Source organism: Mastigoproctus giganteus, chromosome 5 (assembly GCF_048544385.1).
Source record: "Mastigoproctus giganteus isolate SK-2022 chromosome 5, ASM4854438v1, whole genome shotgun sequence".
Classification (NCBI taxonomy): Eukaryota; Metazoa; Arthropoda; class Arachnida; order Uropygi; family Thelyphonidae; genus Mastigoproctus; species Mastigoproctus giganteus.
The window spans coordinates 164,214,447-164,239,800 of record NC_143579.1 but is presented as its reverse complement, the minus strand read 5'-3'; the positions used below and the strand labels follow the sequence as shown (position 1 = coordinate 164,239,800).

The following is a 25,354-nucleotide window of genomic DNA, read 5'->3' as shown; positions in this document are numbered from 1 at the left end:
CAGAAATTGATCTTGCTGATGCCTCAATGGTGTGCTGCTGTCATCAGGGCCAGAGGCGGTTCAACTAAATATTAGTTTGCACCTGGTGAACTTTTCATTTTGTTTTCCATTTAAAACGATAAACTGAAGCAAACTGAGGGCTTCTGATAACATTTCAGACATAATTGTTGTGTTTATGAAAATTGTATAAAGATTGCAAATGCTTATTTTGGAATATTTTGGGAACACCTATCAAATATTACTTAGCTTTGCCTTAACAATTAATAAATATCTTTTGTTTATATTTATTTGTGATACTAGTCATTAATGTAACATACCATCACGAAAAAGGGTTCGAAATGTGAAATTCCCAGGCGATGTACTGAACACCAATGTATATATAGGTATATGTATTAACTTTCCATGTGACCCTAATGTAATTGTTTGTTTCATTTACTGGAGCATCCATTTTTGCTGCTGTAAAAACATGGTTTGATGAAAAACAAGTACCAATGGAAAATTTGGCATCCTGTGCCACAGATGGTGCTACCTTCATAGTTGGAAGACAAAGGTTTTACAGCCCACCAAAAGGAAGTATGTCTAGAAGTTCTTGCAATACATTGCATTGTACACAGACATCATCTGGCTGCAAAAAATTTTAGTTCAGTTCTTTATCAATCTCTCAGTATAGTTATTAAAACCATCAATAAAATAAGGTCATATAGCAAATATGAAGACCTTTTCAGACCTTTTTGTGTTGTAAATGAAGAACAATGTGTGAAGCTTCTTTTACAGAAGTCAAATGACTTTATAGAGCAAACTGTCTAACAGGATTTGTAAACCTTTTTGATATGATAATTAGTTTTTTAGAAAGTGAAGGATATACAGATTTAGCAAAAGAGATTAGCAAACACAAAAACAACATATACTATATAGCTTAGATTTTTCGAAAATTTGATGAAGTACCACTTCAACTTCAAGGGAAATTAATTATGGTGATAGACTGCAAACGCATATTAAAAGCTTTCACTGAAAAACTGGAAATATTTGAAAGCAATTTAATGAGAAAACAATTTAGTGGTAGGCAAGAGGTAGCTGAAATTAATGAATCTCTCATTGAGAATGATCTTAAGAATTATTCAGATTATTTGTGTTCTTTAAAAGGTGAAATGAAAATAAATTTTCAGATTTATTTTCTTTTGAAGTGAAGCCATGGACGTTACATCCAATTGGACGCGATGCTGGGTCTGGTCTGCAAGTAAAGAAATTCAAGAACTCATTGAATTAAAATGTAACGAAGAATGCAAATATAAATTCGAAAAAAGGTGGAATGGCTGAGTTGTGGGGGTCAAAACCAACTAAACTTCTTTATCCAACAATGTGGTCTGAAATGGCCAAAGTAGTTCTTTGTTTTCCAGCATCTTATATGGTTGGAAGCAGTTTTAGTTTAGTAAATACAAAATTAACAAAGGAAAGAAACAAAGGAAATTGTTATACATTCAAGAGGAGTCATCAGAATTAAACTTACTACCATCATATCAAACATTGAAATTTTAGCTAAGAAGCATCAGGCTCAGGGATCCCATTGAAAAAAAAACAGAGCAAGTACGAAGTATTTTCTTGTTTAAAATTTCATGGGTGGCAATTAGGAAAAAAAATTGTCAAAAGAAACCTTTTAGGGGTGATAATTAAAAAGAAGTTGAAAAATGCTGGTGTAGACTATGCACCTGCAAGGAGATCTGATGTGTTTTAGGCTCTGAATAGATTGAGTAAGATGAATGCCAATGGAATATTTCCTCTTGCTTAGACTGCAGAGGAGGGGGAAATTCAAATAGAGAAAGGATGGTCGTAGGATAGATGTGCAGAAATTTGTTATAAGCTAACAAGTAGTTGATTGTTGGAGCAAACTTCCACTAGTGTTGTAGAGGTGTTGGTTTGCATAAATTAAGGAATTAACTAGACAAACTGTTAGAAGGGAATGGACAGGTGATATATGGAAAGTGTTTTTTTGGCTGATGTATAAACTTGTATTCTTGCATCATTTGCATGAAACTCCATACAAAAGATTCAACAGTTATTTGATTACCATGAGTTTTCACCTAATTGCAAAATTTCCAAGTTCAGATATAACTGGTGATGAGAAGCTGCCAGAAGAAACTGAAGCTTAATAATTTAACAACCAAAGAAGAAAGTATTTAAGTGATAGGGCAAGGAACCAAATTTTTTGAAGCAGTAGATCAGATAGCAACAGCATTTAAAAACATTGTAGTTTATAAGCTGCGCAGAGCAATGATGTTGTTCATTTGTAACTCAGCATCCAAATATACACCAAAATTTTAGAGATGATTTAGGAAGAATCTGTACCTGAGGAATATTGTCAAAAATAACAGAGCCAAAAGACCATCCCTAGGGAGCCCAGTTTATGGCAAAATAGAGAAAAATCAATTTCTATAGGAAAAGCCTAAAACTCTATTAGTTAATACAGAAGTTAATAATGCCAATAACGGATCTGAAAAGTAATAAATTTCAGTTTTTTTTTTTTTTTTTTTTTTTTTATGTAAACCCCAAACACGAGAGGTATTAGAATCTATAGTACTTAGTACCGTGCTTGGGTTGGAGGTTGAGAAGACGAAAGAAGATATTTGTTGCCATTGGACTTGAACTTCTGTAGATTGTAATTTTCAGGAAATACGTATGAAGGAAGGTTGTTCCAGAAAATGGCAGTTGAATGAATAAATGAGGAAGATGAAAAGTTGGTTCTGTGGGTTTGAAGTTGTACAGTAAATGGATGTTGGCTGGTGGCGGCACATGTTCGGACTGTTTTGAAAGAGAGAGCGGGAATTATAGAAGCCAATTCAGAAGAACAGTGCCCATGGAAGTATCTATAGAAGAAGCATGCAGCAGAAACAGCGAGTGGAGAAACTCTGTTAGAGATGAATCATTAATTAACCTATCTGCCCTCTTCTGAATGGAATCAAGATGCCTGAGAGAGATTTTGTGGGCACCGCCCCAGATGTGGGAACAATATTCCATGGCAGGATTTGCGATTTATACAGAGTGAGCAGCTGTTTGGAAGAAAAGTAAAGACGAGAGCGAAAGAGAAAACCAAGTTTTTTAGATGCAGAGGAAGCAATATTTGTAATGTGCTTGTGTCAAGAGAGATTAGAAGTCAGGGTAATCCCCAAAAGAGATATATCATTTTGCCTAGAAATCGGAGTGTCACTAAAGATAAGCATAGGAGCAGAAGAATCCTTTTTGCAAGATATAAGACAAGACTGAGTTTTAGAAGGGTTGAAATCAATTCAGATAATTGATGCCAATCTTCAGGTAATTCTCCAGTGGGAGAATTACCTGAAGATCGGCATTTAAGGACCTGGTAGCAGATTTTTGAGAAGTTGAAGCTGATTGAGCAGGACAAGGTTTCTCAAAATGGAAAGTGGAATGCAATGTGCTATCATCGGCAAAACTATGGATAGGATTTCCAGTCAATGGAAGAAGGTCATTAATATACAAGAGGAAAAGAGTTGGGGAACGAACTGAACCTTAGGGGACACCAGCATTAGTGGAGAAGTTAGAAGAGAGAGAGCCATCTACCATCAGTGAGCGATCAGAGAGAAAACTGGATAGCCAATTACTAAAAACAGTTGGCAAACCATAAGGTGGAAGCTGGTTTAGAAGACCTTTATGCCAAACACGATCAAAAGCCTTTGAGATGTCAAGAGCAGCTACTTGTGTTTCACCAAACCTTTCCATTGAATTAGTCCATAAATGGGTAACATAAGCCAAAATATCACCAGTGGATCGACACTGACAGAATCCATACTGGCGATCGTTGATCAGGCAGGAGGTTTCTAGGTAGTTTAAGAGTTGGCGGTTAATTGATTTCTCCATTACTTTAGAAAGAGTAGAAGTAATTGCAATGGGACGATAATTGGATGGGAGGGATTTGTCACCCTTTTTAGGAACTGGCTGGATATGAGCAAATTTCCAAGCAGAAGGAAAAACACCTTTGGAATAAGAAAGTGAAAAAGGGCGGCAAAGAATAGGAGTAAGTTCAGGAGCACAGGTTTTGAGAACAAGTGGAGAAATACCATCCGGACCTGGAGCTTTCTTAGCATCAAGATTCATCAAAATCCTTCTGATATCTTTTGACGGAAGACCACTGGAGGCATTGAATGGAGCGTGTTGGGAATGGTGGGAGGTGTTTTACCAAGATCATTAATACATGAGCTCGAAGAAAAATGGGATGCTAGCAAGTCAGCTTTATCCTTGGCTGAAGTGATAACAGAACCATCTGGTTTGGACAGAGGTGGGAGCAGAGATGGGCAAAAGTTGCGGCCAATAGCTTTGGCAAGAGACCAGAATGCTCGGGCTACCATTAGAGCAAGAAGCAAGTTTTCTACTCTTAGCCTGTTCAAACTCTAGTTTGGACTGATTAATAACTGCTTTACAATTGTTGCCAGCTTTGGTATAGGCAGAAAATTAAACTGAAGAATTAGAAACAAGCCAATTACGATATGCAACATTCTTCTCTTGAACAACCTTAGCACATTTATTGGAAAACCAAGGTTTAGATAAAGGACGAGATTTTAAAGTGGAGTGTGGGATAAAGGATTCCATTCCTGCAAGAATAATTTTGCTGACACGATCTGAGCAAATGTTGACATCGGAAGTTTTGAAACAGTAATCTGACCAAGGAAAAGAAGAAAAGAAGTCTCGCAGGTCATCCCATTTTGCATTCTTGTAACGCCAAACAACACGAGGTTGGGAATAGCCATGAGATAAAGGTTCCATTGGAGAAGACAAAATCACCAAGTTGTGATCTGAAGTGCTTAAAGGATCTCTCACTTCGACCATGTACTTAGAAGGGTTGTTTGTGAGAATCAAGCGTATTGGCTGTATGATTAGGATTGTCCGGTATTCTTGTAGGCAAATGTACAATCTGTGCTAGGTCATTAGTAATTGCAAAAGCCTCAGTTATAGAACTGGACAACTACAATATCAAATGCCATAGTAATATCTAGACAGAGATAATGACAGATGTTTCTTTTGCCATGTTGATTATACCAGCTCACATGTCAAACAGGATAAGTTGAAAACTTATGGTTAGAAAGTGGCAACAAAATTTTATCAAGTACTTATGGTAGAAATAGGATGAAAGTGTGATGGGAGTAGTTGGGTTTCTTACCTTCAGAACTGGGACTATAAAATGGATTGACCAGTTGTCTGCAACAAAAGATTACATATAACTGAAACATAACTTCACCATGAAGTAGATTCCAATTTTAGAAAAGAATTTGGTAGAATTAGGACCAAGTAAAGACATATCAGGGAATTTATTATTCACAGCTTAAAAAAAAATCATGGCGTGTGAACGGCACATAACGGGGGAGGCATGCATCATAAAATTGAGATACGCAACCAACAAAATTTGTGTGAATTTTTGCCCATTCTTGGAGGTTAAAAGAATGGGCAACAGTTTGCCCATTCTTGGAGGTTAAAATTATCCATATTTTCAGTAGATTTTTCCTTAGAAAAAATTCTTTTCCAACTCATAGCTTTCTGAAAAACATACTGAGACAGTGCAGATTATCTGACCTGTACAAACTCAGTGCATGCGAACACAAAAGACACATACAAATTATCTGAACTTCTATGATAATTACAACAAGCTCAATGTTTTACTTTCAAAAGTATAGAAAAAATTGGTGACCACCAAGGCTTACCAATATTAGAGAAGGCACAGATTTTATTTGCTGTAACATTAGCAATGAATGTGAACCACCTAGATGTCCGAACCGAAGAGAAATAACTAACTTCTTTGTGGAGCTTCCCTAGATACATCAGCACTCATTGATACAGATTATGTTAGATTATGCATCTAACAGCAGATGATTGGCATAAAAAGAAACACTTATACACTGCATATATACTAATGCAAAAAACTGGAAAACTCACAATCCAATGGGCATCTTACTAAGAAGAGAGAAATGGTAGTTCCTCACAACCAGTGATTGAGAACTGGTCAAGCAAGAACCAAATAACATTTATAGAGAGTGTTAATCTCCTACACAACATCTGGTTGTGAAAATTAAAACAGATAAAAGCCAAACCTTCAAATTCTCAAAACAGCTGATAATTAGAAAGAGACAATGCATGCTATCACTATAACAGGTGTTTTCTACTGTCTGCATCAACCATTCCTACCAATTTTACTGGCCTTGCCTAGAACATATTATGACAAAAATTGCCTAGAGGGCCTGCCACCTGCATTTTGTGATGGGCTCTCTACAAGGAAAGAACAACAAATTAAATGATGATATGACAGCCAGCAGATTTTGTGCAACAAGCTACGATGGTTTATTAGATTGCCTGGGTGGAATGAAAAGCAGAAGAAACCACTCACCAAGAAAGTAGTGTAAATGGCAGCTTAAAAAACTGCAAGTTACACTATGTAACTGGATGGATAGTGTAACTATCCAGTGTGCATAAAAAAACTAACATTTTACTGTTACCCAAGAACAATCTATCCTCATTTACCCACATATATTGACTGTAACTTGATGTATTTCCTGGTTGGTTTGGGTGTTTGCTCAATGAAAAATGTTAAGTTTCTGGGAGAAAAACCCCCATAAAAGTTCCTTGCATCATCAATGGCAGGATTCAAAATTGGGCTGTTTTCACCCGGTGTGGGGAGGGCAGTGAATTTCATTCCTACCACCTGGGTTGGTTGTTCTCTCACTCCCCTCCTTCAACCTGGGTGCCCCCTTTGCCAAATGAGTAACCTACTATCATCTGTGAACTCCTACCCCGAGGCAGGATGGGCATTCTGCCCCAGGAGACCCTCTTCTGTCCCTCCCTTTCAACCAGGCAGGCACCCTTACTACTGCCCCCATTTTCTCACTACTACTACTTTAATCTCCTCCCCACTTCCTGCCTTCTCACCATCACCTTCAACCTTTCATTTCATTTTTTTTCTTTACCGAGCTCTCTCCCTGTCTGTAGTTTTGATTACTGCAGGGTTTGCCCCACCAGTGTTTTACACTCCCTACTGCCCCCCTTATTGTGGGGTTGGACGTAACCTAGATGTTTTTGTGTGAAAACACAGGCCCCTAGGCTGAGGCCGGATGAACAACACAATCCCCCACACTAATACTACCCTCACTAACCTACATAAATCTGGCCTTTACAGAGTCACAATACAATTTACACTATTTTAAATAATTCTAGAACTAGGAGTCGTAAATTCTAATTACAGGGCTTGAGATTTAGATTAGATTGTAGGACGTTTTCTTTTAGCTAGCGAGTCATTGATAGCTGGAACAAGTTTAGCTGCCTCAAAGCTATGCTTCAGAGGAACTGAAATATAATGAAATCATTATAGTCATGTATTACAAAACAAGTTTAGTCAATATCTTACATTCTTTTCTGTAATTTCTAAGAGTTGTTAACAATAGATTATTCTCTTAAATAGTCTATTGTTAACAACTAACTATTCTAGAGAATAATTAGATGTCATTAACTCAAATTATAGCCGAAATCAATACACCATATGAAGGAAAACCAAATAAGATAAGTTATTTTCATATCAATTACCTGGTAGTGTGGTTGAACCACCAACAGCTGTTGGAAGAGATGAATTTGAAGTTGCTGGAACATAGCTTGCTGTCCCTGTTGATGGTGTTATGACAGGAATGCTTGGTGTTGGAAGCTAAATTGAGTGTATTGTAAAAATTAATGATGAAGAATAGTTACTTTTGAACAAATTGCAGTATAGTAAAAATAATTATAAGTACAAAACCAAATCTCTAACACTACATATTTTCAATAATATTGGATTAAAAATTTTGCACAAGTAGCTAAACCAATTTATTTGAATTTAGTACTGATCTATTTTTCTAAATATTTACTATTTAGCACCAGGTACAGTTAGACATTTTGGACACAGTTGATCTGAGATATGCAGTGAATGGGCAAGCAGTTCTGTTCTGCAGCCTCCCATAAACCACAAATATGCTACAGCTTATATAATAAACTCTCATGTGGGAGCAGGTGTAAAAACAAGTAAAATATTTCATAAAGTCTTTAGTTTATCAGGTTAGTTAAGTATCAATTTACTCTTTATAAAACAATGTTACGTTCCCTTGCAAATATCATTTATATCTAGATGATCCTGTATTGCATTCTTAATCACTTCCTCTACGAGTTTTACCTATCACTGAAGAAAGTGAAACCAACCAGTCTCAAGTCAATTTGTTCTTGATACCATCCTCATGGTTTGGCATTCTCAAATCTTTTGATAAGTAGCCCTAAGGTTTAATGCAATTGGGGGGGGGGGAAGGTTTGGTTTATGGTGCAAAAATGACTATGGTTATAATGTGCCATGTCACAAGAGAGAGCGAATGTATATTAACATACTGTGGGGATAGAATCCAGTTTGCAAAACATGCATGAGATGAGAAATTTTGGTGTGAATTTGACTTACAATGCTATAACTCATTCAGTATAGCCAACAAGAAGTGATGTAAAGTTCTCCCATTACAGTGTTACTCTATAGTTTCTACCAAGCGCTTTGTTTCCATTTTTTTCATAATGGCATCTAAGAAGGGTGGTGAACAAATAAAGCATGTAAACCACAGCATTCCTAATAAGCTAAAGTTTCAAAGCATGAAAATTTCAAATTCTCTTCTACTCTACACAAATGATAAAAAGAATAAAATAAATAACACAGTATAGTTATTAGATTTCATAACATTCTAGCAACTTCAGAACTACTGTGGCAGTGAAGGGGGCAGGCTGCAATGTACATAATGCTTTATTGGTGCAATAAATATCGCTTTATAATTTTTGAGTTTAAGGGCCAATCAGATTTTACAGACAGGCATACCGCACCCTGCCCCTGAAGGGCTACACAATACGGTTTTATTATAGGAAAATCATGTTTAATTAACCTGGTTAGCTATTTTGATACAGCTTCACATGAACTGGATGCAGCAAATAATATTTACAATGTATATTTGGATTTTAGCAAAGCTTATGACTCAGTCCTTCATGAGCAGTTATGTAAAAGTTGAAACATGTTAAAATCACTGGTAAGATTCTAAGATGGACTGCAGGATAACTGCAGGGCAGGAAACAGAAGGTTCTGATTAATGGTTACTCTTCAGATTGACCTGCTGTTGGAAGAGTGGTTCCCTAACAATCAATTCTGGGACCACTGTCGTTTCCAATTTTCATAAATGACATCACCAGAGGTATAGAGGGTGTGATGTCAAAATTTACAGATGATGTGAAGATTGGGAGAGTAGTTAATGATCAGTGCCAAGCAGCACTTTCAGAATGACTTAGATAGGCTTCGTGGATGGCCAGAAAAGTGGCAGTTACATTTTAATGCAAGTTCTTATACATGGGGAATGGTAACTCCAAAATAATTTATACACTTCGTGTGTGGTTAAATTAAAACAGTAGAGGGAGAAAGGGACTTGGGGGTTAATACAAATGGCCATGAATTTTTTTGAACAGTAGAGATGATTTATCAAATACCTGCTTACTTGTAGAGATCTCTACTTGAATTTTTTTGAACAGTGGAGATGATTTATCAAATATCTGCTTACTTGTAGAAATCTCTACTTGGACACACTATTCCAAAATTGCATTTGAAATACCATGTCCAAGTATGGGGACCTGAAAAAAGGCACTGAACTTCTTGAGAGTCCAAAGACAGGCAACACACTTTGAGATCTGTAAAGGGAACCCATATAACGGCTACAGAAATCGGCAACCAGGAACCTTAAAAGGGCACCTTGTTGAAGTTTACAAGACGAGGATAGTAAATGAACCCAAAATTTTTATTTTTATAAATTATTCCAAAACTAAGGGCCATAAATTCAAAACACAGGAGAAAAGAAATTTAGACTGGATTGCCAGTTTTCTTTTAGCCAGTGAGTTGTTAATTACAGTAGTAAGTTATCTCCATGGATAGTTATCTATGCGAGGATGGAAACATAAAGGTAGTTTATTTTTTTTATTATTATTTTTTCTTTTTGTATATTTATTTTCTATTTTTATTTAGGTTTTTTTTTTTTCCCAGTGCATCAAAAGCCTGTAGCTTCCTTCCACTATATGGCTAATACTAACTTGAAGTTACTAAACTGAAGTTTAACTGAACAGTTTCAATGACCACTCTTGCTTTGTCAAGCCATTACTAAGAATTTACACTGCATGTATAAACAACATTAACTTACAATTATAACTAACTAAATGGAGAAAGAAGAAAAGGGAAGGTATATAGTCTTTACCTGTGAAGAAGGAAAAAGGCCAGCTGCATAGTCTGGTGTAGTAGGCGTTGAGGGCTGGGCTGTTAGTAGGCCATCCTTTTCTTTTTTCTGATCTAGTATTTCAGATTCTAATTAAATAAAAAAGAAAAACTAAACTAACTAAAAATAAATCAACAATTAAATTTTATTTGGCTTATTACTTTAGGACATCCAAAACTAAACATGAGTAAACAGTAAGCAAAACTGCTATTGAGACTACAGAAACAGGTATGCATGAGTCATTCATTTGGTATGGCTATCTGTCTCGTCAAAAGGACGAGACAGATAGCCATACTGTCTCGGGGAAGTAGCAGAGGAAGTAGCAGAGAGACCGGCTATGTGAAGGAATGTTACCTTCCTAATTCTTCTTAGTTATTTTCCTAATCCTTCTCAGGTATTGCCAATTTTCTAGATTTATTCTTTAATAATTCCCTATTCTACACTATTCTTTATTCCCTTTCTACTCTAACTTTAAACCTCTAATTTTTTCAATTTCATTTTAAATTTTACATTTATATATCTCTTAACTTGATTTATTGTTAAATGTTAATAGGCAAACTAACAACTGCTAGAACTATGGCTAGCCAGTTAGTTAGGTGTTACCAAATATGGAGGATGCAGAAAGGTCAGGGAATGACCACCGCATATCCCCGGAGCAATATGGTCTTAGTTGCTAATGCTCCTAAAAAAAACCCAAATAACAACAATAACAGTTAGGTGTTAATTACTGATAATGCCTCCCACCCAAAATTTTGGAACTTTGACCTAATATATATATATATACAGGTAACCCTCGTATAACACAGTAGTTAGGTTCCTATAAAATGTTCGTGTTGTGCGAAACCGTGTTATACAGGACTAATAAAAAGTACAAAAAGGGGGTTACATTCCAAAAGCTAACAAAAATCCACCATTCTAGATTTCGTGTATCTTCTACTCTCTTTAAAAAAATCAGTAATCTGGGTTTGTTGCTTTTGCTTGATAAATCTTTGAATTTCATCGTATGGACAAGATTTTTTGAAGCTCCCTTTTGAGCTTTGGGCTCCTTTCATTCAAGGATCTGCATTAAAAAAATAAGATTCTAATTGCTCAGCTAACTTTATGCCTTCCCGTATGCTTTTTAGTGTAAAATTTGGAAGTTTAGAATTTTCATCTGTGCTATCATCCTCTGAATTGATTTTGGTTTTACCTCCGATGGCATTTCCAACAAATCTGCTTCACCAGCCTCTTTTTCTAACAGTAATTCTTGAACGTCTTCAGTAATCATATTTCTTTTTTTAAATTTTTTTTAGGAACATAGGCGACCAAAGCCATGTTACTCTGTGTATATTGTCTATAAATTGCGTGTGTCCTGAGGTCGATTTTCTGTTTTGCTGGAAGAAAAACCCATGCTACTCTTGCCTGAGCCTGACTAACTCAGCCATGTTTTGAAAAAGACCCATAAAAGTTCCTCCTATCATTGGCGGGATTCAAACTCAGGTCTTTTGCACCCAGTGTGGGGAGGAGGGCAATTTGCTCAACTGTGCTACCCATGAGGGCTTCAGTAGTCATATCAAAACCTTCCCCTCCTACCAACGTAGCAAGCTCTACTATCATACCGATTCCTGCCGGTTCTACCATATTTCCTGAAAGAACTGACTCTGGCCATACATTTTTCCACAAACATTTACCGTTGACGGTTTTAATTGTCTCAGTGATAAAGCTATGGTTCTGATATAGTCCACAACTGAGATGTGTTTCCATACCTCCATTACTTCAATAGATTCGGAATCAATTTTTTTTCAAAATCTATTGTAACGATTTTCTGATAGGATGAGTTTTAAAGGTGGATATAATGTCTTGATCTAATGGCTGAATGAAAGAAGTTGTATTAACCTAATATAACTGTGGTGGTAGTAAAAAAAAAAAAAATTTGGATGGCCTTGTGTGCTATCCAATAGTAATAAAACTTTGAAATCTAGATTTTTCCACAAGTTCAATAGAACAGAACATAACACGGGGATTTCCAAAAAATAAAATAGGATTTCTCAATATTTTTTTTTTGACTAGCGAGTCAACAGCAGGGATTCAAAAAGAGTGGAATAACATCCAACATAATAGCAGGGTACCCCCACACAAAAGCTCAAAAATACCCTGTTATGCAAGATTTACTAAAATTCTCTAACCGTGTTAGAGTGAAACCGTGTTTATCAAAACGTGGTTTCACTCTAACATGATTGATAAATTGCGGCAATCCTCGCACAACATGCGAGGATTGCCTACGCACGCGCACACACACACACACATTGTATACCCCTGGAATTTCATTAATAAGCCTGATATACCTATTAAGAAATATTGTTCAAGGTTTAGGCCTAAATGGTTGTCAAATGAACTAATGAGACTCGTGGCAGAGAAGAAAAATGCATGGGATGCATATAAATTACCATGCCACACAGAAGCCTATGGCAGGTATAAGCTAGTCTATAATCAAGTCACAAAGGAGGTTAGGCAGGTGAAGGCAGATTATGAAAAATCTTTGGCAAAGGATGCTAACAAAAACAGCAAGGATTTCTTTACTTATATAAACACTAAAAGGAATGGGATGAATCAGATTGGTCCACTTGATATTGATTGTTCAACTGTTGATGATCCTGCTCAGATAGCAAACAAACTGAATGAGTATTTTGCATCTACATTCACACATGAGGAGTTATTAAGGTTTGAAAATGCCAGAAGGTTATCAAATTGTAGCAGGGTGTTTAATGATTTTGTAATAACTGAGAGCAAAGTGGAGGAGAAATTATTGAAGTTAAACATAAGAAAGGCATCTGGGGTGGATGGGATCTATCCACTTATATTAAAGGAGGCGGCAAAGGAAGTAAGCAAACCCTTAACCATAATTATGAGAGCATCCTTGGATTCGGGGAGGGGAGGTCCCCACAGACTGGAGATGTGCAAATGAGTCCCCAATTCACAAAGCGGGATCGAAGGGTGACACAAGTAATTACAGACCAGTTAGTTTAACTTCTGTTCCGTGTAAAATAATGGAGTCACTGGTTAAAGATGCATTGCAGGATCATCTAGACAAGACTGCAGCAATAACGGCCTGATGTAGCCCAGTGGTCAGGAGCGAGAGTGCATAGCATGCTTTCCTTGGGTGGACCGGGGTTCAAGCCCGTGACTACTAAATACGATAAATATTTGTATTAACGATTTATTGTAAACTCTACTGACTTGGTTGTCATGCCGGAGTATAAACAGAAAATTTAATTTAATTTTAATTCGGACATAGCATGGGGTTGTTAAGGAGAAAGTCTTGTCTGACAAATTTGATTGGATATTATGATGTGGTTACAAAGGAACTGGATGCAAAAAATAATTTTGATATCATATACTCTGATTTCAGGAAAGCTTTTGGAAGACTACTGTACAAATTGTTAGCAGAATGGTATTAAGGGTAAGTTGCTACAATGGATAAAAGGATGGTTGAGTGGGAGAAGACAGAGAGTGGTAATCAATGGGCACTGCTCTTCGTGCACTAATGTTATTAGTGGAGTCCCACAGGGTTCGGTGTTGGGTCCACTGTTGTTTTGTATACTTATCAATGATATTGATGAAGGTATATCAGGCTTAGTGTCGAAGTTTGCAGATGATACAAAGGTTGGCAGGGTTGTTATGACAGTAATGGCAGTGTGCTACCGCAACAGGATCTAGAAAATTTGGGAAGATGGGCTGAGAAGTGGCAACTGAAGTTTAATATTGACAAATGCAAAGTACTGCATATGGGTAGAAGTAACCCCAGAGGAACATAACAACAATGTGGTACTACACTTAAGGTGGTAGAAAATAAAAAGACCTGTGAGTAATTGTACAGTCAGATATGAAGTTTTCTGAGCAATGCAGACAGGCTGCCAGAGGGGTTTTGTCAATGATATATACACGAATTTTGCTAGAAGGAGGTGACCTGACCATGGCCTGACCATTGCCTGTATAAGGCAATGGTCAGGCCATGCCTCGAGTACTGCATACAGATCTGGAGGCCTCATTTTAGGAAGGATGTAGATTTGCTTGAGAGTGTATAGAGAAGGGCAACAAGATTGGTGAGGGGAATGAAGGGATCCTATTACCAAGAGAGGCTTAAGTTCTGCAAATTGCAGCAGCTGGAGACTAGGCACTTGTGAGGTGCCTAGTCTCCAGAGGTGCCTAGGAGTCTCCTAGTTACTAGGAGTCGTAGTCCTAGTCTCCAGTTTGCATCACACACACAAAAAAAAAAAAAAAGCCTCTTGAAGCATTTCTGAAGAAGACAACTCCTTGTGCAACAAACTAACGAGTGCCGAGCCAATAATGAGGTGATCTCATTGAGGTGCATAAGGCCTTGAATGGGTTGAGCACGCTGAATTGGGATGGGTTTCTTCCACTTGTTCATATTACGAACCTAAGGAGACAAATTCAACTCGAGTAAAGACAGCTGTAGAATAGATGTACGGAAATTTGCCTTTAGCCAGCAGGTGGTTAATTGCTGGAACAAACCTCTATCTGTCGTTGTGGAAGTTGATAGGTTAAATAAATTTGAGGAACTGGACAAACATTTAGAGGGAATGGTTGTATGAATTTTCTTTGGCTGATGCTACATAAGCTCATATGCTTGCCTTCTTGCATCACATGCCACGATCGTAATTACTATTATGATATGCACAGTATACTCTCTGCTTTTTGTAATATTAGCATCAGAATTAGTAGAGGCATAAGATGGAAAAAAGTGAGCTTATATAGAGCATCACCCAAAAAAAAAAAAAACCCATACCATTTCACCCATCCATTCACTCCAAATGTTAGTCTAGTTCTGCCTTGAACTTATTTAAGTCATAAGACCACCACTACAACAGAAGATGTTTGTTCCAACAATCAACCACCTGTTGCTTAAAGGCAAATTTCTGCACATCTGTTCTACAACTGTTTCCTCAATTTGAATTTATGTCCGGTCGGGTGAGTAATCTGAGCAAGAGGAAGAATCCCATCAGCAATAAGCTTGCTGAAACCATTCAAGGCCTTATATACCTCAATTTGATCACTTCTCAGGTGCCTAGTGTCCAGATGCTGCAATGTTTGGGGTTTTCATAAAAAAAAAAAAAAAAAAAAATATGCAGAACTTAAGTCTTTCTTGGTAACAGCAACCCTTTGTTCCCCTCACCAATCTCCGTGTCCCTCTCTGTACTCATTCCAGCAGCTCTACATTCTTCCTAAAATGAGGCCTCCAGACCTGTATGTAGTACATGCAGTTCATGCTTTACGAGTTACTGGGTGTATGAGTTTTTTTTTTTTTTTTTTTTCAAGTATCACGTATCAATACAATTGAAAATACGAACATTAATTTGCAAAAAATTAATGTTAAACATTAATAAATACCACATTTCAAACCACGCGCATAGCTATACAATACAGTGTATCACACTTTACAATATTAATCCACACCAGAGACATACCATTGACTTCAGGAATTAAACTTTATCAATTTATCTTGGTATACTGACATATGGCCAGTGCCAGATTAAGCAGACACCCTGACCATGGTGCCAAATTTTTCTGTCTGGGGCATGGAAATACTTTGCTCTGCCACTATATATATATATATATATATATATATATATATATAGAGAGAGAGAGAGAGAGAGAGAGAGAGAGAGAGAGAGAGAGAGAGAGAGAGAGAGAGAGAGAGAGAGAGAGAGAGCAGGCCATTTGAGATTATTTGAGTTTAAAGTTTTGAATTTTATGTTAAAATTGGCCTGTGCTGTTACTACTTAGATTTTAGGATTTCTAAATTTAAAATTTGTTTAACCAACTGCTTTATTTCTCAATGAGAAAGTTGTTTCCTGCCATTGGTTTAGCCTAAAAATGTCATCAGTGCACTTTTGAAAACGAATGTGAACCATATTTATTTTAAGAAAATAAACAAAACACCATAGATAGATAGAAGTGGAAGACATCATCATCATTAGCCATTTTCAATCCACTGCAGGATGAAGGCCTCTCCAGCAACTTTCCAGTTCCTTCTGTTTTGAGCACTGGCCATCCATTTACTACCCGAAAACTCACGAATTTCATCTACCCATCTCCGCCTTTGTCTTCCAGTTTTCTTCTAGCTCCTCTTGGGTACATTCTGTTATTTTCTTAGTCCATCTGTCATCATGTCTTCGAACTATGTGTCCTGCCCAAGACCATTTTAGTTCTTTAGTTTTGATAAGAATGTCCTTTACTTGAGTTTGATGCCTAATCCATATGTTTCTCTTCTTATCTAACATTCTGATTCCCAATATAATTCGTTCAGTTCATCGCTGTGTAGTTCTCAGCTTCTCTTCCATTCTTTTGGTGAGTGCCCAAGTTTCACTTCCATAAGTCATGGTGGGGAGTATACATTGGTTCATTATTTTACGTTTCAGACAAACTGGGATATTGTTCTTCAGTATGTGACTATATTTCCTGAATGCTATCCACCCAAAATTTATTCTTCTCTTGACTTCCAGCCATTTATCATTATTACAGCTAATAACTTGTCCCAGAGAAGTATATGACTCCACCTTTTCAATTACTGCTCCTTCAATCATTATTTCCCTTTCTGTGGCATACTTGTTCATCATTACTTCTGTTTTAGTCATATTCATCTTTAGTCCAAAATCCTTACTAACTGTGCATAACTGATTAAGATTTTCCTGTAATTCTTTGGGATCGTGGCTTATGACCACAATGTCATCTGCAAATCGTAAATGGTTTAGGTACTCTCCGTTCACAGTGACTCCTTTCTGCGACTAGTCTAATCTTCTGAAAGCTTCCTCAAGGGCAGCAGTAAACAGCTTCGGAGATATTGTGTCTCCTTGTCGAACTCCTTTCTCGATTTTAAATTTCCTACTGTCTTTGTCTAGTCTAATAAAGGAGGTAGAATTTGATATATTTTCTTCAAAATCATAATATATGGGGTGTCTATGCCTTGTCTTTCCAGTGCCCGAAACATTGCCTCATGCTGTATGGAGTCAAATGCATTTTCATAATCCGCAAATGCCAGGCATAATGGTGTTTTTTATTCATTTGCTTTATCCATTAGCTGTGATATTACGTGAAGGTGATCCATAGTTGAGAATCCTGTCCTAAAGCCAGCTTGCTCTTTCGGTTGATTCACATCAAGTATTCTTTCTAATCTGTTAGTAATGACCCTTGTGAACAACTTGTAGATGTGGGATAACAAGCCAATTGGTCTATAATTTGCAATTTCTGATTTATCTCCTTTCTTATGCAGCAAAACTATGATTGCATTATTCCACTGCTTATGCGTCACATCTTTTCTAATGCACTTTGTGAAGAGCCTTGCCAGTTTTTGTGTTATGTCCCAATTTTAACAACTTCCTCCCAATTTTAACAACTCTACAGTAACTTCATCTTCCCCCAGGGCTTTCTGATTCTTCATTTTCTTGAATGCATGGTCTACCTCATCAGGAGGAATATCGGGTATGTTGTATGTGTTGCTACTTTGCAATCCATCTTCCCCACTGCTGGCATCATTCCCTCGCTCCTTGTATAATTCTCTATAGTAGTCTTCTGCTATTTGAATTATGCCTTCTCTACTGTTTATAAGTACACCATCGCTATTCTTCAGTTTCAGTATCATTTGTCTTTCTGTATTACTGCTAATGGCTGCTGATTTAAATCCTTTGTTTTCCCTTAATGCTTGTTCTACTTTTCTTGTGTTAAATCTTCTTATGTCCTGTCTGAGTCTCTTTCTAATGGCTTTGCATAACTCAGTATACTCAATTTTCTTCCTGTCAGTGTTTTTCTTGCTCTTCATTTGTCGTCTTCGGTTCATCATGACAAGTGTTTCTTGACTAATTTTTTCTTCTTTGGATTTCTTTTTCCCTATAGGTTTCTTGGGCTTTATCACTTTCAGAAAGTTGTAATGTTCCTCGTCGATATCTTGGTCCTGAACAGTCTGCAGAAGCTCAAACTTGTTCTTAAGTTCCAGTACATACTGCTTTTTCTCCTCCTCTGTTATCTCAAAGACCTTTGTATTATTTACTCGAGTCAATTTTTTCCTTTCCTTTCCTACATCTATATCAAGTGTACATCTTACCATTCTGTAATCACTTCCAACATTTACCTTATTCAAGATGGTAACGTCATTCACAATATATCTTCTGTTAGTGAGGATGAAGTCGATTTCATTAGTTGTTAATCCATTTGGACTCTTCCATGTCCACTTTCTGTTCACCCTTTTCTTGAAAAAAAGTGTTCATTACTGAGAGTCCTTGAGATTCTGCATATTGCACAAGTCTTTCACCTCTTTTATTTCTTTTACCAATTCCAAAATTTCCTATAGTTCCTCTTTCTGCGCTGTTTTGCCTTTTTCCAACCTTAGCATTGAAGTCGCCCATAATAATAGTGTAGTGGGTTTTCTGCTCATCTAGAAGACTCTCAATTTCGGTGTACATTTCTTCAACCTCTTCATCATCATGGCCCGATGTTGGTGCATAAATCATTATAACCTTTAGCTTGTACCTCTTAGAAATCTTGAGTATTAGTCTTGACACCCTTTGTGATGTACTTTTGAATTCCAAAATGTTTTTAAAATCTTTATGGACCAGAAAGCCAACTCCACCTTCACTCCTTTCACTGTTTCCATTGGTGTACAGCAGATTTCCACTTGATAAATTTATAAGTGATTCATTTCTTCTTCTTGTTTCAGCCAAACAGATGTATTCCAATTCACATTTTCTAATTCCTTTTCCAGCTCTAATATCCTGTCTTCATCGATGAGTGATCTTACGTTATAACAGGCCAAGTTCAGTTTCCGTGCATGGTCATACCCAGAGATTCTTAGCACCCTTTACTTCCACTCTGATCCTCTCGCTGCCGTAAGAGGGAGAGTGAAAGCTGCTGGGGACTGAGGGCCATTTGCTCTGTCGTGCTGTCATATGCTGGAGGGTTTGGTCTTTTCCTCTTCACGCTGACCAGGCGTTTTGAAGAGAACCACTCTACACGTTCGTTGCCACCTAAGTGACGTAACAGGGCTTTCCATCAAGAAGATGTACATGAGTGGATTTTAGGGAGGAAGGCCAACCGGACTTCTCCTAAATCTTCTGTAATAGAGAGATATTGGATCCATCAGTGTTTTAGGCTGAGTGTCTGATAATACACAGGATACCTGTTCCCCTCTAAGCCCCAGTGGAAGACAGTATTACATAAAAAAAAAAAAAAAGTAACAATGAGATTTTTTAAATCACTCTAATACTGAGTGGCCAACCCAAAATAAGAAAAAATTTAATATTTAAAAGAATTTATGTATTTTTGTACAGAATTTTAATTTTTACGAATTTTCAAAATTTCACAAATCAAGCTACACCACCGAGCTCACCACTAAGTGAAAAACTTACTGCTTGGGGCCCAAACATGTTCAAGAAATTCACTCTGGAAAAGGTTAAAAGTATGGGGAAAAGTACCATCATCAGAACATTGTAATGAGTATATATATATTTATTTTTATATTATTGTTATGAGTATGTATTTATTTTTATTATTTTTTTTAATGAAAACCCTAAACACAAGAGGTATTAGAATCTATAGTGCTTAGTACCATGCATGGTTGAGAAGTTGAAACAAGATAATTGTTGACATTAGATTTGAATTCTGTAGATTGCAATTTTCAAGAAATACATATGAAGAATGGCTGTTCCAGAAAACAGAAGTTGAATGAATAAATGAGGAAGAAGTAAAGTTGGTTCTGAGTTTGAAGTTAGACAGTAAAAGAATGTTGAATGGTTGCAGCAGACCATGGAAGTATCCACAGAAGAGGCATGCAGAAGAAACAGAATGTCTATGAGACAGGGAGTGGAGTCATTAAAGATGAGACATTAATTTACTCAAATGCCCTCTTTTGAATGGAATCTAGAAGCCTGAGAGAGAGAGGTTTTGGGGGCACCATCCAAAATGCGGGAACAATACTTCAAGGTAGGGCAGATTTTCAATTTGTACAGAATGAACAAATATCAGTAGCAGTCACTCATGTATTAATGCATATGTGTGTCCTGGATTTTCAGTCAGCCTCTACTGTGGAACAAAGGCAGCAATGGAAACTACTCTAGCCAGAAGAAGATACTTCATGAATGGGACTGGAGATGTGGATGTCATGCACAAAAAAAAAAAAAAAATCCAGAAGAAAATATTGCAGGCAATTGCTAAAAACCTTTAACAATGAACAAATGAAACCAATTTCCAATGCCACATAATCTGTGCCATAAACTTGTGTAAAATTGCGAAACAAATGCAGGCTCTCAGATGGAATAAGAGAAAAACAGCACAGGGCACTGTATGTCAATTTTAGGATAAAGAGGGAGTTCATGTTAGAAGACGTCAGAACCATGGTATATATCGAAGGTTAGCGTCAGACAACGTTAACTACAAAATCATTTTGTAGTAAAAGTTTTTGTAATTAACCAAGAAAAAGTCATTTGACATTTTCTTGGTTTACCAGAAATGTGTTTATAGCCCAAGTTAACTTGTAAACTACTAGAGAATTACATTTCTATGATATAATATGCATTGTTATTTGTATAAAGTTAAAGTTGTCTCAAAACAAAAATGCAATTTTGTAGTTAATGATGTCCGACGCTAAGCCCTCAATATTTGGTACATTGTAAAATGGCAAATTACGCAGCTACTCTTAAAACCATTTAAAACAAAATGGCAGGAATTAAAGGATAGGATAGTTATTTTTTACATTATATTCTAATTATCACATAAAATAAATACCTGGTTGCTTTTTCCTTCTCTTTGCTTCTCTTCCATAGCCTATCGGTTGTTCACCAATTTCAAGTAGCTAAGGAGAGGAAAAAAAATTACAGATCATAATGGTGTATATGACAAACTATATATAAAATGTGAATGCAGTAAATCAAAGATAAGTAGTAAAATCTGAAGCTAAGCAATCTACATAAAAGGAAACTGTCTGCTTTTATTTTACAAAAATAATTGAAACATCATCCCATCACAGCTACAGGCTAAAGGTTTTCCAAAATATCTTGTTGATAAAATTAAAACAAAGTAGAATAAAACAATGAGAAAGCGTAGTATAAAAGAATAAGATAGAAAGTACAAAAGAATAAGATAGAAAGTACAAAAGGAGAGCTTAAAAGGTGAAGACCAAGACAGATATCTGATCTTAATCAAAAAAAGTGCTAGTATAATTAATATATACAAGAGGGAAGCCAAATTCAAAATGGCATTGGGCTTTAGTCTGTAAACAAATCAATTATTAATTTACAGGGTAAAGTTAAGGTTTAGGTTTCATTTTGCAAGCCCTCTACAAATTTCTAGAAGATAACACAAAAGAGTTTGCAGATATGGTTGACATCAGTGTAAAGACAAATCTTGTTAGCTGAAGGCTAAGTAGGCCTTCAAAGAGCTGGTTGTATAATACAACCAGCCCTTTCAGACTATATTCCCTTAATGCTTGAGGAACTATTCAATGGTTTCCCAGGTATCAGGGGAAATACAGAATCTCAACAAACATTTCTCAAGTAGTCAAAATTAACTTTGAGATCCCACAATATTTACTTAATTTTTTTTTAAACCCCCAAACATGAAAGTTATTAGGACCTACAGTACTTAGTATCAAACATAAGTGACAGGCATGGTACTAAGAATGGTATTTCTGTAAGTGTAATTTATGGAAAATACCTGCTAAGGAAAGTTGCTGCCAAGGATAGCAGGAATTAATGATGGTAGAATAAAAGTTAGTTTTGTGAGTTTGGTGTTGGTTAGTGAATGGATATTGACAGGTTGAGGAATATGTTTGGACTAGTTTGGAAGAGAGCATGAGAGAGTTACAGATACCAATTCATAAGAATAATGCCCATGGAATATTTATAGAAAAGGCAAATAGTAAAAACTGAATGTTTATGAGACAGAAAGTGGAGAGAATTTGAAAGAGATGGGTCCTTAACATAGCTGACTGCCCTATTTTGAATAGTCTAGGAGCTTAAGAGAGAACTTTTGGTGCATCATCCCACATGTGGAAACAATAATCCATGGTAGGCAAATTTTAGATTTGTACAGTCAAATTTGAAAAAGAAAAGTAATGCTGAAAATAATAAAGAAATACAGTAATAAAGAAATACAGGAATTTTGCTAGCAAGATTAAGGAGGTGATTATCCAATTGTATAAGGCAATAGGCAAAAGGGGTCTTGAGTACTGCATACAAGCCTCATTTTAGGAAGGATGCAGAGCTGCTGGAACAAGTATAGAGAAGGGCAACTATGGTGAGGGGAACAAAGGGGTGCTCTCATCAAGAAAGGTTTCGGTTCTTCAAATAGCAGCAGCCAGAGACTAGGCACCTGCAAGGTAATCTGACAGAGGTGTTTTTTGAATGGATTGAGTAAGCTCAATGCTGATGGGATTCTTCTTCTTGCTCAAACTACACACACACGCACGCACGCACGCACGCATGAGGGGACAGAAATTCAAATTGAGGAAGGACAATTGCAGAACAGATGTGCAGATTTGCCTTTAGCCAGAGGGTGGTTTGCTGAAACAAGTTTCCATCTATTGGAGGGAATGAATAGGTGGAACTGAAAGTGTCGTGTTTTTTTTTTTTTTTTTCTGATGCTGTATAAGCTTGATTTTTTTGCATCATTTGCCTACTAGGCTAACCCAGTATTTTTGATGTAGAGGAAGCAGTAGTTGTAATGTGCTTATGCCAGGAGAGATTAGAAGTCAGGGTGATCCCCAATAGGGATATGTGATCTTCTGTAGAAATATCTGTGCCATCGAAAGTGAGCACAGGAGCAATACTCTCTTTCACGAGAAATAACACAGGGACCAGTTTTAGAAGGATTGAAATTAACTGTTTCTTCATCCCAATGGAGAATTACTTAGGGATTGGCATTTAAAGAATTGTTGGTGCATATTTGAGAAATTAAAACTGTTTCTACATGTAAAGGTTTCTTGAAATGGAGGGCAGAATGTAGTGTGATATCACTGGGAAAACTATGGATGGAATTTCCAGTTAGTGGAAAGTCATTAATATACAACATGAAAAGAGTGGGAGGAACAACTGAACTTAGAGGAACACATTAATAGTGGAAAATTTAAGACAGTGAGCTTACAGTATTCCAAATAAGGTCTAATGATAGTTAGACTGTTTGGAATACTGTACAGGCAGTTTTCGCTTTGCGAGTTCCTGGGTTTACGAATTCCCCCCCCCCCCCAAGTATTAAGTATCAACAAAATCGAAAATATGAACATTAATTGCAAAAATTGAATGTTAAACATTCATAAATATCGCATTCCACACCACGTGTGTAGCTATATAATACAGTGTACCCCACTTTATGATATTAATCAGTTCCAGAGAGACACCATCGTATTGTTAAAATATCGTAATGTGAACCCAATAACACATTGTTTTTTGGTAATTCATTTCAAGATCTAGGAAGTTGAAATTTTCGCTGTATAACTAAGCTATTTATCTCTCTAAAATTTCATTTTTAAGGTCACAAGCGTGATCTTAAGGCCAAGTGAAGAAGAGCTAAGAGTGAAGATAGGCCAACTGAGTACCAACAGGGTATCAGAAGTAAGAAGCTGATAAGAAAAGTGAGATCATCCTCAAGAAAGACATCCACAGAAAACATGGGACCTATAATCAGAGGACTGAAGAATGCTTGGACATCCTCAAGCAGAACGGTAAGAGATTTTGCTGATATAGGAATAGTATCAGCAGGAAAACAGAAAACTGAATACTTGATGAAAACGAGAGAACACTGGACATAGAGCAACAGAACTCTTGACCAGAAGGTGCTTGAGGAGTTCTAAGGTAACCTGTGAAGCAGCAAAGTTAACCACACAGCCGAGACCCCCACACAGACTTAGAGCAGAAAAAAACCAAGGATATACAAGAGATAACAGAAAGGAAAATTCAGAAGGAACAAGTAAAAGTGATCAGGAATTCCCACAACTGGAGTCTCAGGATAGATAACATCCACAAATACTGGCACAAGAAGTTTAGTCTCTCTCTCTCTCTTTCTCTCTCTCTCACACACACGCACACACAGGTTCATCTAAATGAGACACCCTGACAATTCCAGATTATTTGACTGAAGGAATCACTTGTCTAAAGGCTAAGGACAAAGACACTACAAAGCTGGTGAATTATAATTCACTGGCTTTGATGATTGGTCTGTAACTACAGACCAATCACCTGTCTCCCGACAATTTACAAAATCCTGACCAGATGCATAACCAAGAAGATATCAGACCACTTGGAACATCATGACCGAGCAGCAAACAAGATGTAAGCAGACGAGCAGAGGATAGAAGGAGCAACTGACCACTGTCAATTGGAGCAAGTAAGCTTGCTCCATAACTGCATAAGAAGCACTGAAACCTGTACATGGCTACATAGACTACTGCAAGGCCTCTGACTATCTACTCCACAGATGGCTGATAGAGACAATGAAAATATACAAAGGCAAATCAACACTGATACACTTTCTTGAAGAAACCATGGCGAAATGGAGGACCATCATTAAGGTCAAGAACATCATGACCAGACTGATCCCTATCAGAAGACGAATCTTCCAGAGAGATGTTCTGAGCCCACTATGGTTCTGACTAGCACTCAACCCACTGTCCACTATGCTCAATAACAGCTAGTACAGATATCACACTCCATGGAACAACCAAGAATCAACTCCAACAGCTATTCAGGTCACCAAAGAGTTCAGCACTGATATCAGGATGCAATTTGGCCTAGAGAAGGCCAATGGACTGAATCAGTGAAATACAGTTGGTTGAAACTGCCAGCTGAAGACTGGTGAAGGCATTGAAGCCATGACAGAGGGAGAGACCTAAACTATCTGGGGATGATGCAGGCTCACCAAATAGAACACAAGGAGATCACTGAGAAATATGACGGTATTTCTCAGCGAGACCTGCCTCACTGAGAAATACCATCAGAAACTGATAAGCCTGCTAAAATCAAAGCTGAATACCAGGAACACATTAGAGCAATAAACACCTATGAAATCCCAGTACTAAT

General features: G+C 37.0%; 1 protein-coding gene across 1 annotated transcript in view; it reads right to left on the bottom strand.

Annotated features, from left to right (window-relative positions):
- Positions 1 to 25,354, bottom strand: part of Nelf-A (Negative elongation factor A) — a 152,136-nt gene that overhangs the window by 32,783 nt on the left and 93,999 nt on the right. Inside the window, exons 6-8 of the mRNA XM_090374701.1 lie at positions 21,069 to 21,135; positions 10,278 to 10,384; positions 7,576 to 7,690 (exon numbers count right to left, since the gene is read on the bottom strand). Of these exons, the coding sequence (XP_090230827.1) occupies positions 7,576 to 7,690; positions 10,278 to 10,384; positions 21,069 to 21,135 (289 nt within the window). The remainder of the gene's footprint in view (positions 1 to 7,575; positions 7,691 to 10,277; positions 10,385 to 21,068; positions 21,136 to 25,354) is intronic.